Raw genomic sequence first — 14,388 nt, forward strand, 5'->3', positions numbered from 1 at the left:
CCCTGGCGGGCACAGCTCACACCAGGGCTGTGAGGACACCAGCAGCCAGGTCCCCTGCAGCTGCTTCTGTTCACTGCAGTGCGAGGCCGCTCCAGGGCCCTCTGGACTTTTCCAGGAAAGAGCTCCTGGACCGGGTCCTGCTCTCTGCATCCCTAAACGTCAGGGCATCCACATCTCTGATCAGTACTCTTGAAACCCCCTCTTGCTAGAGCTGGGAGCTGGCGCGTGTGTTCAGTACCCGTTTATAGGCTGGAAGTGGTGACAGAGCGAGAGGAACAGGGCTGGCATGGGGCCACCACCTTCCTCCTGTGTAACAGAGCAGACCCCACCCGAAGCCTCCCGCGCTCGCCCGGTGCAGGCGCTGTGCCAGTGCCTCCCACCCACCCCTCCTTTCATCTTCATGGCAGCCCCATGGGTAGGGCTTGCTGCCACCCAGGTTTACAGGGGAGCGCACTGAGGCACAGAGAGGCTAAGCAACTCGTCCAAGGCTTCACCGCCAGGAAGCACCAGAACGGGATTCCGACCCAGGCAGTCTGGCAACAAAAGCCTGTCCATACTCTCTTACCTCTCTCTGGGATGTGGCGTATTCTCACTCACTCTTCTCGTTTGGGGTCTCGGCAGAAGTTGAGATGACAAGTCTCCTTTAACATCTAGTAACAATAGAAAGTGTTCAATAAGCATTAGTCAATACTGCATTGATAGTCTCGTTTTCCTGCCACTGCTGTTGCTACTGTTAGGAGGCTGTAAGCTGCTGGGCCCTGGAGAGCTTGGCAGGGCTGCCCAAGGGACTGGAGCACCATGTGGGAGGTGGGGCTCAGTGGCCAATCAGCCTCTCCCACCCTGAGATTCACTAATTACATTATAAGCACTTGAGAAGAACATCTCACCCAACAGGCAAACCATGTACACACACGCATACATGCACGCATACACAGACATGCATGCATGTGTAAACACGTGCCTGTCACATGCATAGCCACTTATGTAAATGCATAAATACACATACACCCATGTGTACACACACCCACATGCACACATCCATGCATTGCACACATATCCATGTGCACACACAAGCACATGTACACACACGTGCACACATGCTCCTTTCACAAGCCCTAGTGGTAATCTGTCTCACTCTGAGTTCTAGACAGAGGACTGGTGAGTGGCTTTGGCTAGGTGACACAGGGACATAATTTGGGCCACAAGAGGAAGCATGGTCATGGGGTTCAGACCGTGCCAAAGTACATTTAGTTCATGACACATGCGGATCAGGTGACAGGGCTGGGGAAGCTGACTGGCCATGGCCTGGCTGCGTGCCCCGTGGCAGACAATGCTGTCCCACAAGTTGATTCAGAACAAACCCAATTGTGTGAGAGCCGGGCTAAGAAGATGGACGTCGGTGGGCTGTTGGCGACCTGCTGCCCCTACTCCCACTGCGGAGCTCAGGGGCTCGGGAGCTCATTCCTCCTTCCGCCACCAGCACTAATGCACTAGGTATGCAGCTTTGAGTCAGGCACGAGGTCAGGAACGACGGGACAGAGCCTCTGCCCTCAGGGAACCCACAGTACAGGAGGGGCAAAGGGACAGCCACCAGGCAAACAGCTACAATGCAAAGCAGTGCTTCTCGAGTACAGTAAGGGCTGTGGGCCGTCAGGAAATTGGGCGGTGCTAAGACCTCATCCTAGAGCTCAGTGGTCAGAGCATGGCGTTTGCAGGAGGCACTCTAGTATCATGCGCTAGTCTTGTGACTAATTAGTGTACTTAATTTAAGCTACTGACATTGCAGGGTGATGAGGATCAAATGAGAAATGTATGAAAGGTAGCCAACTGCCTAGTATCAACTACCACCACCTCCACCATCACCCCCACCCCCACCTCCATCAACATCACCCCCACCCCTACCTTCATCATCATCCCCCACCTCTACCATCATCATCACCCCCCATCTCCACCATCATCATCATCCCCACCTCCACCTTCATCATCACCCCCACTTCCACCTTCATCATCATCCCCACCTCCACCTTCATCATCACCCCCACCTCAACCATCATCACCCCCACCTCCACCATCATCATCACCCCCCACCTCTACCATCATCACCCCTCACCTCCACCATCATCATCACCCCCACTTCCACCATCATCATCATCCCCACCTCCACCTTCATCATCACCCCCCACCTCCACCTTCATCATCACCCCCCACCTCCATCAACATCACCTCCACCCCTACCTTCATCACCCCCCACCCCACCATCATCATCAGCCCCACCTCCACCTTCATCATCACCCCCCACCTCCACCTTCATCATCATCCCCACCTCCACCTTCATCATCACCCCCACCTCCACCATCATCACCCCCACCTCCACCATCATCATCACCCCCCACCTCCACCATCATCACCCCTCACCTCCACCATCACCCCCACCCCCACTTCCACCATCATCATCATCCCCACCTCCACCTTCATCATCACCCCCCACCTCTACCATCATCACCCCCACCTCCACCATCATCATCACCCCCCACCTCCACCATCATCATCACCCCCACTTCCACCATCATCATCACCCCCCACCTCCACCTTCATCATCACCTCCCACCTCCACCTTCATCATCACCCCCCACCTCCACCATCATCATCACCCCTCACCTCCACCATCATCATCACCCCCACTTCCACCTTCATCATCACCCCCCACCTCCACCATCATCATCATCCCCACCTCCACCTCCATCATCACCCCTCACCTCCACCATCATCATCACCCCCCACCTCCACCATCATCATCATCCCCACCTCCACCTTCATCATCACCCCTCACCTCCACCATCATCATCACCCCTCACCTCCACCATCATCACCCCCCACCCCACCATCATCATCAGCCCCCCACCGTCATCATCACCCCCCAACTCCACCATTATCACCCCCACCCCTACCATCATCAGCCCCCACCCCCACTATCATCATCAGCCCCCCATCGTCATCATCATCCCCCACCCCCACCATCATTATTACCCCACCCCCACCATCATCACCCTCCATCACCACTACCATCATCACCACCTCTACCCCCCACCATCATTATCACCCCCACTTCCACCATCATCACCCTCCATCATCACTACCATCATCACCACCTCTACCCCCCACCATCATCACTTTGCACCAATGACCACCAAGTCCACCATGACCACCAAGCCCACCATGAGCAGGGGCTCTCAGGAGGCCTGTTTCATTAGCCCCCTGACTCTGCCCTCAAAGCCGAGTGAGGCATGTGGGTGGCTGCCCTCGGCCTTCCCGGCCGGCACTGTGCGGCAGGCAGGCCTTCTCAGGCTGCTCCAGACCTGAGCCCGGAGGAGACTGAACTTGCTGACCTCTCGAGCTTCTTTCAAACCCAACAGGCAATGATCTTTCCGTACTCTGGAGACTTACTGGCAAAGCCCAGAGAAACAACCTGGAGGTTTCTGGTTGTTCCACTCACTGTCCCAGGCTCTTCAGCTCTCCCCACAGCTCAGGTCCCCAACCTTGGCCTTTGTTCATGCAAACAATGAGAGCTGGCAAGATATTTGTCTATGTAAATGCTGTATTTCCCTGTGTGCGTGTGCCTGTGGGGTCCTGGCCCAGGGCTCCCAGGTTTTGCAAGAGTTGACAAGGAAGTCGGAGCCAGCCTCTGCGTGAGCAGGTGCCAGTTTCCCTGGTGCTGACGTGAACAGGGGAGCCGATGCCAAGAGGAAATCGCATCCGCGGACAGTGGAGGTCCCAGTAATGGCTGGCACCTGTCTGCTCTGCCGGCCCCACCCTTGACATACCAGTCAAGGGAGTCCGGAACTTTATAGGGAGCCCTCCCTTTATGACGGAGGCAGATAAAACACCTGGCGTGGCCGAGTTTCTCGATTGTGAAGAGCTGTCGCTCTCAGATTTGGGGCACATCGCTGGGCTCTGTGGCTTGTCGGAAGCGATTGGCCAGCACGCCCTGCTCCACCATGCTGTCCCCTCTCGAGGGGCGGCTCCCTGGCTGTGTCACTGGCTCCGAGCATCTCTCCTGAGGACAGTGCTAGGAGGGAAATACACATCAGTCACCTCTGATAGCTGCAGTGAAATGGGCCTGGGTTTGGGGTCAGACCGAGCTCCTGAATGAACTCCCTTGGCTCTGCCCCTGACTACTGGTGACCTTAAGCCGTTACCACCCTCACTAGGCCTCAGTTTGCTTATTTATAAATGGGGAGATAGTCAGACACCTTCAATATTGCAGCCAGGTCTGTGCTTTTAAATGTTTTGAAAGAATTTTCCATTGATTTGAGAGAGAGGAAGGAAGAGAAAGAGAAGCATCCACTCATTGTTTCACTTAGTTCCCTCATTGTTTGCCTCTCGTATGTTCCCTGACCGGGGATCAAACTCGTGACCTCGGCACGCTGACCAGGACCCGTGACCAGGACAACACTCTATCCACCGAGCCACCCAGCCAGGGCCGGCAGGTCTTACTTTTAGATGAGCACTTCTCAGTTGGTAATGTGCCCACAGCTCGGCTGGGGATCGTGTGAAGCTATAGCTTCTGGCTCAGTAGGTCTCCGGTGGGGCCTGGGGTCCCGCATTTCTAACCAGCTCCCTGGTGACACAGATGCTGCTGGCCCAGGGACCACACTTTGAAGAGCCAGAGCTTTGAGAGTGTTCACAAGGATTAAGCACACGCACGTAGAAGTAGCCAGGAGCGCGCCTCACACATGGCAGGTGCTCAACTGACGTCAGTCTGCGCTCTCTGCCTCCTCAGAACTTTTAGAAGAGTCAGTGCGGAAGAAAAGTCCACGTAAAGTTGTTAGGACCACAGTGACAGGGTCACAGCCTGGTAGCACTGGAGGTGACTCCGAGTCTACAGGGGAGCCCCAACGGGGGCTGCACACTGCACCCACCTGCAGACTCATTAACATGTTACAGTTGCCCTGGGCATCATTGAAAAATCAACAGAGACAGAAAATTTGGAATTAGCCCCTGGAATTACTCATTTAAATAAAGTGCAGGAGCCCTGGCTGGTTAGCTCAGTTGGTTATAGCGTCATCCCCAAACACCAAAGGTGCAGGTTCGATCTCCAGTCAGGGCACATACAGGAAGTGACCAGTGGATGCACAACTAAGTGAAACAACAAATGACTGCTTCTCTCCATCTCTCTGTCTCTCTCCCTCCCTTACTCTTGCAGTCTCTCTAAATTCAATCAATAAAATCTTTTTTTTAAAAAAAAAGTGTCTTAGGTGCTTTGGAGGCTGTTTACTTGGGAACCACTGATCTGGCACAAACCCTCGTTGTAGAGATAGGGCCCCAACAGCTGAAATGCAGCTTTAGGGCACTCAGTGTCATCACCTGTTTGTTCTTTCATTCAATACATATTTACTGAGCGGCCTCTGTGTGCCGGGCACCACAGTGGTGTGTAGGGGAGTCAGTGGTGACAAACCTGACCCCAATCCTAGCTCTACAGAGCTCGTGGTCTAGACATCAGACGTGGGCCAAATAATAGTGTGGATGATGACACATGGTAATAAATACTTTCCATTCTATGCAAAGTAGCAGGTGCAGTGGCAAGGGTGGGGCGGGAGGGGTGACCAGTGGAAGCAGGAAAGGCCTCTCTGAGGAAGTGATGTTTCCAGCTGAGACCCAAAGAGTTAGCAGGGATGAGCCAGGTAGAGTGTGGGCAAAGCCAGGAAGAGCGTGGCACCAAGGAGATGCTAGTGTGACAGCAGTGGGCCACAGGGTGCCCTGATGGAGGAGGTGTGGCCCTTGGCCAGACCACATGGGTTTTCTGCTGTGAGGATCACGTGAGAGGCGTGTGTCCCCCCCGACGGACAGCTAGCTGTCCGCTTCCCTCACCTTCTCTGCTGTTGCTTGACAGCTTCTGGGATGGAGCTTGTCCTTCCGCCTTAGTCTGGTCAGGCCTTCTCTAACAAGTGTCCCTGGTTCTGTCCACAGCAAACGGGCCCCATCAGTGCCACTCTGGTGATGACACGCCCCATCAAGGGGCCCCGGGACATCCAGCTGGACTTGGAAATGATCACTGTCAACACCGTCATCAACTTCAGAGGCAGTTCCGTGATCCGACTGCGGATACACGTGTCGCAATACCCGTTCTGAGCCCAGGGCCAGAGCCTCTGACTGCCTCTCAACAGCACCAAGGGACAGGAGGAGAGGAGACGCGAGAGGGAGAACGAGAGCGACACGACGTTGGGCCTTTCCTGCTGAACGTCCCCAAGAGTCAGCCCCACTGTCCCGGCCCCGCCTCTATTAGGGCAGACCTGTCATCCTCTCGGACACGCTACCCCCCCGTTTCTGCAACGCAGTTATCGAAAAGTATTATCGTTGGCACCCTGACCTGAGAATGACGGTGATTTTCCGAGACCTTCAGTTTCTCTTCATATTTTTCAAAGAAAATAGAGGTTTGCTGGGGTCCAAGTCCATGCTCCAAGACTGTGAACAGCGCCCTCTCACCTCCTCCACGCCTTCCCTCTCGCTCGCTGATTGCTGCTTTGCGAAGACCCAGAGAGCCCGTGGGGACACTGCGTGTAGCTAGTTTGCTTCTTGTATGTACAGAGAAGCCACTGCAGGATCTAAGGGTTTTTAAAAGAGTTTATTTCAAAAACCATGTCTGGTATTTTTCAGCCATAAAAAAGTTTTAGTTGTCCTAAAATTCGTGTAACTGTTTAATCCTTTTTGTTGTTGTTGTTCATTTTGAGTTTTTTAAAAGAATAATAAGTGGTAGAATTCCTTCGAAAGGCCTTCAGGCACCTGTTATGTTCTGTCTTTCCAAACCCAGTCTCCTCTCTATTAAAAATGTTTTCTTTGAGGACCCCTAAATCATGCTTTCTTTAGAATTTTTACCCAACTGGGTTGGAAGGCAGAGGTCTCCAAACTGATTAAATATTTGAAGAGATTTTGTGTTCGGTTCATTGTGACCTCGCAGCCGATTCAGCACTTGGTTGGTTGTAGGTCTCCTTGAACCTGTGTATTGTGTACTGGTGTGGAAGGCTCTCAGAGAGCTTGATCACTGCGACTCGGGCACTTGATGGGTGTGTGTGGGTGTGTGTGTGTGTGTGTGTGTGACAGAGACAGAGAGAGGGACAGACAGGAAGGGAGAGAGATGAGAAGCATCAGTTCTTTATTGTGGCACCTTAGTTGTTCATTGATTGCTTTCTCATGTGTGCCTTGACCTTGTGCTCAAGCTGGTGAGCCTTGCTCAAACCAGATGAGCCTGCACTCAAGCCGGCGACCTCAGGGTTTCGAACCTGGGTCCTCTGAGTTTCAGTCCAACACTCTATCCACTGCGCCACCACCTGGTCAGGCCCGAGACCTATTTCACTTGACAAAAAACCCCAGCAACTCCTCGGTTATGTGGGTAATTTCCAAGGACTCTTCCAGAACAGAACTCTATTCAAGTCACTGTTAATCAGTGCTCCTCCATCTTGACTGCCTAGTAGGATGACTAGTGGCGCTTTTAAGAAAATAAACTGATTTCCTGGGCATCACTCCCAGAGATTCGGACTGAAGTGGTTTTAGGTAGGGACCAGGCTTTGGGGATTTTTTAAAACTCTAATAAGCGGCTGGAGTGGAAAGCACATGGTTATTATAAACCCTATAAAGAGAGGGAGACAAACACGGCCCCAGTCCTGGCCACCTTGTCCTCAACATCTTTCTCAGTTACTTGTTGGGTTCATCATCCTTCTTCTGACCAAGGACTTTGGATTTCCTTCAGGTGTTAGAACCCCAGGCAGGGACAGAGTCAGCAGGGCAAGTCAGAGATTAGAGGACAGGCGGGGACAGCTGCCTTGGGGTCCGTTCCAGAAGTGGACCCGTGACCTCGGACGGAGGAGGGCACTCCCTGATGGCCCAGGTTGTGTCTCTTGGGTGCTCCCATTCGACCTGTTACATGCCGGAACTGTGCCCCGGATCCTCACGGTGAGGAGGGGGTTTCTAGATCCCGAAGAGCCAGCTCTTCAGCGGAAGGAACAGCGTGTTTGGCTTCCTCGCCCGGAGAGCATTTCTCCTATGCACGTCGCACACCTAACGCTGCTGTGGGCTGTGGTGTTTTTTCTCTATGACCAGTCACATTTCCCGTCGTGCTCCTTCAGCAGGTCAAGCGCCGTGAGCAATGACACGAACAAGAAATGGCTCAGAACGCCCTGTTCCGCGGCTCGGCTCGGAAGGATGATTTCCTACAGGCTTGCCAGCTCAGGGGCCCGGCTCCGCTCTCCGCGAGCAAAGGCCAGAAGGTGGCCCCGAGCCGGGGCTCCCCTCGGGTGGGGAGGCTTCGGCTTCAGAAATGGGCGTGGAGTTGGGACACTGCGGGTTTCTGTGACCTCTGCACCGATCCGTCGGCTCCGAAGGACGGACTCACTCAACACAGCACCGGGGTAAGGTTTCCGTGAACTTGTGGAAGAGAGGGAAGGGAAGCTTCGTCATGGTGACTTGAGGACCCGTCGGTTTCAGAAGTGCCACATTGGGAGCCAGACGCGAGTCTCCGAGGGCTCGCGTGCTATTTGTCCCTGTCACACTGTGGCTTCCTGCTCCTCGGAAAGCAGGCGCAGAGACTGACCAGCCTGCTCAGAGCTCCTGGGGCCTCCACGGCCTGACGAACTCAGCGTCAATGAATCAGAGGCATGTGGGATCAATTTACCTGAAAATACACTTGGGTCTAAAAATTAAGGGAAAAACACTCAGGGGCAAAACATGTCCTGCAAGGCCAAACCCCAAACACTTGGGAAAGTGTCAGAGGCTCCCGGAAACTGAAAGCTGTTTGCTTCCCTCGCCCCTTGGGAACAGACAGATGTTATTATTTTCACAAGGCTGGGGACAAGCCTGCTGTTTGAATCACACAGTACTCCGTCCACAGGAGTCTGGAGGGCCGGCCGTTCCACGGAACCTGGAGCTAGCCGGGCATTCCACACCTGTCCCTTGTCAGCTCGGCCACTGTCCCTCCCCGCTGGGCCACGAGCGCGTCGTGTTAACCCTGCTCTGTGCTATCCCCTCAGGTCCCGAAGGGTGAAGAGTTCAGGGGTGCGAGGGACATCTGCAAAAGTCCTTGTGTTACCACCTCATCTGGGTTCAATATGGACGAAAACTTCCACTCAGCTGCCTCTAATTCGCAAGTTTTGTGATTCCTTGGAAAGGCCTCGGGGGACGACAGCCAGCATTTCCCTCCGACTGCAGATTTAGAGTTTCACGGTGGTTTGCCAATCGTAACACTTTCTAATTGGTATGGAATCCGCCTACCTGTGGCCTCTCAGGCCTCAGTAGCATACTTAGAAGTTTTCCTAGGTAACTGCTTGGCCCTTGGGATGTTACTTTCCCAGATGGTGGAAACATTGCCGTGGGCCTGGCCTGATTACTTCATTTTCAGTGGTTTAAATTTGTTTTTGTGGCCAGAGTGTTTATTATAATGTGCACAAGTTCTTCCTGAAATAAGAGGGTCAAGAGAGAGAGAGAGAGAGAGAGACAAAGAAGCAACTACTCTTTGCATCCCTCTCAACACACAAAGTCCTACTGGTAAATATCTTCTTCTTAAGGGGGGGAGCAGGCCCTGGTTGAGCACCCTCCCTCCCGCCCACCCAACTTTGGTTGAGCCAGTTTCTGAATTCAGAGACATGAACGAGATAGATCCAGTCCATCGATAAGATATTTATTTATCCAGAAGTTTATGCAGCCTGTGAGACCAAATTAGAAAACAGTGTGAGAGGAGCATTTAGCAATGTGAAGGAAGTGATTTTGGTTAGGTTTTAACAGTTATTGACCTTGATTTTTGTAGGAAAAACAGCTGTGTTGGGCTTCCTCGCTTGCACCTCGCATGATGAGTGCGTGCGCGTGTGGCAGAGCCACGCGTGTGTAGCCTATGTAAGGCTGCGGGTGCTTGCCCTCGGGGTGGATCACTAGCCCACCACTGTGGGGGGTTGTTTTGCTGTTCATTCACCTGCTGTTGTCAGAAGTGGTTGCCGTGTTTGCTCGCCCACCTTTGCAAGAATCTTTTAAAACAGAAATGGCCCAACACTTTCCGGCTCCACAGTTCCTTTACCGTCTGCCCAAATCCAATGTGAACCTGCCTGGCCTCGACCACGGTCATTACAATTTTATCGTACAGGAATTCTAATGAATATCTGTAAGGCCAGGGGCCGCAGCCATCACGGCCATGCACGTGCAGGTTCCCATTAGATTTGGGCAGACGATAAAGAAACAGTGGAGCCCAAACATGGCGGGTCGTTCCTTTTATTCGAGTCTCACACCGGCCAACGAGCAAACACACAAGGGAAAGCATTTTCCTTTCACTCAGAGCTCACAAAACCACTGGCACATTCTCCGGTTCCACAACCAGGAGAATCATCTCCGTTTTTTCCTAGAATCAAAGGCCCCACCAGTCTCAGTGGAGCTCGCAAGAGCCCTCACCTCTGCTCCCCATCTCCTTCTCTCTGCACAAACTCTCTTCTTCCTCAGCACCCTGCATTCTCTCTGCTCGCACTCTGCAAACATGGCTTCCTTCCTCTTCTCCTTCTCCTTCTGTCCTTTTAAAACTTTTCTGACGCCAAAACCTCTCCTCCAGCACACATTAGCAAAACAATGGCCCTTCCCAAGCAGGAAGGTAATTTGCAGTTTCACAGATCACATACCTGGCACTGCCCAGCACCACTTTTTAACACTAAAAGTGAGCAAACTAAAAAAAATACAAATTTTACAAACTCATTTGCCCAACAACGTCCATAGGCACATATCTGAAATTTAGACTATAATGCCTCTTGCATAGAATTATTAAATACATTGAATGGAAACAAAATCAACATTAGGAGATAATTTTCATCTCTTTGATACAGTTTGTATGTACTGTAATGCATTCTTTTCTAGGGGAAAAAAAAGAGCAACATTTAACAAAGCCCTTCATTATTTTAGAATTGGCCAGGGCTCATCAACCACAAACAAATATACAGATCGTTCCTTCTTGTTGATATTTTTGTTTTTCTTACTGTCTTTACTTAGTAGAGGACTATTGCCTTGAGAATTCCTGAAAACTAAAATATGTTAAAAAACAAAAACAAAACCAAGAGGTTTCAGAACAAAGGAAGGGCTAGAAGCAACATTTATCACTTTGGTATCTTTTATTGTGAGTCATCCTCGAGTTAGAATCTCTGACTTGCTGATGCTTTGCGATAATGACACTTTCCTCGCAGCCCTCAGTGAAATAAGCCATTAGGGAGAGAAAACAGGTGTCAACACAGGAATGATCCATTCACTCGCCATTGATGGCTTCTCCGAGGGGTGATGAACATGCAGATAGACAGTGACAAGCCCTTTTCAGGAATTTGGACTATTCTTGAACAATAATAATAAAATAAGGGCAAGGGTAAATTGTACATCTATGCAAACACCAAGGTCATTATAATGCTCATGTATCAAGATCCGATAAATTATACATTAATTAATACTGATTTAGGGCCAGAGTCATCGCATAGCTTGATTTAAAAGTAGGTTTCTTTGGGAAAGGGTTATTTTGGTTTCAATTTAGCCTTTTCCCCTAATTCTTACTACCCTCCGTATTACTTGGAAGGCATTCGATTTTGCAGAACTGGCTTTTTTTTTTTTTTGTATTTTTCCGAAGCTGGAAACGGGGAGAGACAGTCAGACAGACTCCCGCATGCGCCCGACCGGGATCCACCCAGCACGCCCACCAGGGGGCGACGCTCTGCCCACCAGGGGGCGATGCTCTGCCCCTCCAGGGTGTCGCTCTGCCGCGACCAGAGCCACTCCAGCGCCTGGGGCAGAGGCCAAGGAGCCATCTCCAGCGCCCGGGCCATCTTTGCTCCAGTGGAGCCTCGGCTGCGGGAGGGGAAGAGAGAGACAGAGAGGAAGGAGGGGGTGGGGTGGAGAAGCAAATGGGCGCTTCTCCTGTGTGCCCTGGCCGGGAATCAAACCCGGGACTTCTGCACGCCAGGGCGACGCTCTACCACTGAGCCAACTGGCCAGGGCAGAACTGGCTTTATTACACGGTAGTGACTATAGCTCAAAACAGGCACCTTGAGTTCTTCTGAGGTGTGTTTTTTTCTCTATTTCTAAATTGAATGTATTGGGATGGCACTGGTTAATAAGATCGTATAGGTTTCGCACGTAGCATTCTGATACATCATTACGTTGTGTGCTCACCGTCAATGTCAAAGCTTCTTTCATTGCCATGTGTTTGACCCCCTTTACCCTTTACTACCCGCCGGCCTCTTCTGAGTTCTAATGTACAAACCATTTATTATCATTTATTTTTAAGGAGGAGCCTGGATTGTAGTTACATTTGTGAAGTATAACATCCCCCTGATCTTAAAAAAATTTTTCACCAAAAAGCCACTGTGGAAACCAAGCTGTGGTATTTGCAAAAAAACAACTTAACTCTTTACAGTGATCCCATAGTCTTAGGTTTTGTTTTGTCTTATTTTGTTTCATTTTCTTCTGATTCCATATTAAAAAATGCCCCACAGAGACTTCCCTACGCCTGGCATTTCCAGACCACCTCATGTCCGTCTTTCTGAGAAGCAGACCAGTGCAGAGGCACTGTTGAGATCGGAATACACTTCTTCCGGTGAAACCATGAGTCACGAGGACCCTTCCTGCTGGGAATGGATGCACACTTACGAGAGCTAGACCCCCTTGTTTCCTGTTGTGTTTGTTTTTTCTGTTGGGACTCTGGAATTTATTAGGGCAACTGTAGAGCTGGGGCAGCCTGGGAGAAGCAGGAGCTAGTCCTTCAGCTAACACTCAGCTGATGCTCTGAACACTCGGATAATAAACGCACTGCTGCCTTCACGCCTTCCCTTCAGCCCTGTGCTTCCATCGAGGGAATCGCCCCGAGGCTGCTCTTGTTCTTAATTTTCACCAGATTTCACTCAGCCCCACTGCAGCCTTTGTTGGTTCTCCAATTACCCACTGAAGGCGGAGGTGGGGGAGAGGAGGAGGAAGAGGACACGGGGCTGGTGCTCTTGTTCCTCCTGCCGAGGTTGAACTTACCTTCCTCGCTTTATTCCGGAGTAAGGTTGTGGGCGTGAGAGTCCTTTCCTCCCCCACTCTGCCTGCCCTCATGCCGTCCCTTTCTTCTCTTTGCTCCCTCCTTTCCTTCTCTGCACTGTCTCCCCACCTGCACCTGATCTCCATCCCCAGGCTGGAAAGGTGGTCAGGGACAGGTCCTGTCCAGTGGAGGCAAAGCTGGGTGTGTGGGGCACAGTCCCGGCTATTTACGTGTTGGACCCCTTCTCCCTCCAGCTTCTCTTCCCTCCCAAGCTGAACCTCTGACCGCCCTTCCTTCCTTCCTTCCCTTCTTTCTTCCTTCCTTCCTTCCTTCCTCCCTTTCTTCTTTCCTTCCTCCCTTTCTTCTTTCCTTCCTCCCCTTCTTCCCTTCCTTCCTTCCTTCCTTCCTTCCTTCCTTCCTTCCTCCCTTTCTTTCTTCCTTCCTCCCCTTCTTCCTTTCTTTCCTTCCTTCCTTCCTCCCTCCCTCCCCTTCTTCCTTTCTTTCTTTCCTTCCTTCCTTCTTCCCCTTCTTTCTTTCCTTCCTTTCCTTCTTTCTTCCTTCCTTCCTCCCCTTCTTTCTTTCCTTCCTTTCCTTCTTTCTTCCTTCCTTCCTCCCCTTCTTCCTTTCCTTTCCTTTCCTTCCTTCCTTCCTTCCTTCCTTCCTTCCTTCCTTCCTTCCTTCCTCCCCTTCTTTCCTTCCTTCCTTTCCTTCCTTCCTTCCTTCTTTCCTTTCTTCCCTCCTTCCTTCCCTCCCTTCTTCCTTTCCTCCTTCCTTCCTTTCTCCCCTTTTTCCTCCCTTCCTTTCTTCTTCCTCCCTCTCTTCCTCCCTCCCTCCCTCCCTTCCTTCCTTTCTTCCTTTCTTCCTTTCTTCTTTTCTCTTTCTCTTTTCCCCTCCCCCCGTCCCCTTCCTATCTCTCTAAAACCAATCAATAAATAAAAATATTAAAGTTTTTAAAAGAGAAAGCATCTCTATTCTGTGATCTGACCCAGGGTTTTCCTCCTGGCCGGTCATGAGGACTCACTCTCAGCTTCCTTCTGAACTCCAGTCTCTCCATTTCGGGCTTGGCTTCCTTCATTCCAACTCCCCTTATCAAGAGCCAGGCTACCCCACTCATTCCCACAAATGCACTGTTAGAAACCTTTCCAGCACTCCCTTTGTCCCTTGTCCGCCATGGTATCGAGTGGCTTGACATGGTGCCTGTATCCTTCCTGTAATCTGGAGCAGGCAGGCTGGGAAACCCTGGTGTCCCCTCAAACACAGGACAGTGCTCCGTGCCCAGAGACCAGGTTCTTGTTTCCAGCAACAAATAACCCTTAATTTTCTTTGTAAAGCATAGTCCAGTACTCTTCACAAATTACAGAAGGGAGCGT

The 14,388-nt window shown here is 51.5% G+C and overlaps 1 protein-coding gene across 2 annotated transcripts in view; it reads left to right on the forward strand.

Moving 5' to 3' along the window:
• The window catches only part of FBLN5 (fibulin 5), a 78,864-nt gene extending 71,948 nt beyond the window's left edge, over nucleotides 1-6,916 (forward strand). For both annotated transcript variants that reach the window (XM_066276183.1, XM_066276182.1), the window contains exon 11: nucleotides 5,968-6,916. In XM_066276183.1, the coding sequence (XP_066132280.1) occupies nucleotides 5,968-6,129 (162 nt within the window). In that variant the 3' untranslated portion in view covers nucleotides 6,130-6,916. The remainder of the gene's footprint in view (nucleotides 1-5,967) is intronic.
• The last annotated feature ends 7,472 nt before the right edge of the window (nucleotides 6,917-14,388 follow it).

Source organism: Saccopteryx bilineata, chromosome 4 (genome assembly GCF_036850765.1).
Source record: "Saccopteryx bilineata isolate mSacBil1 chromosome 4, mSacBil1_pri_phased_curated, whole genome shotgun sequence".
NCBI classification, from domain to species: domain Eukaryota; kingdom Metazoa; phylum Chordata; class Mammalia; order Chiroptera; family Emballonuridae; genus Saccopteryx; species Saccopteryx bilineata.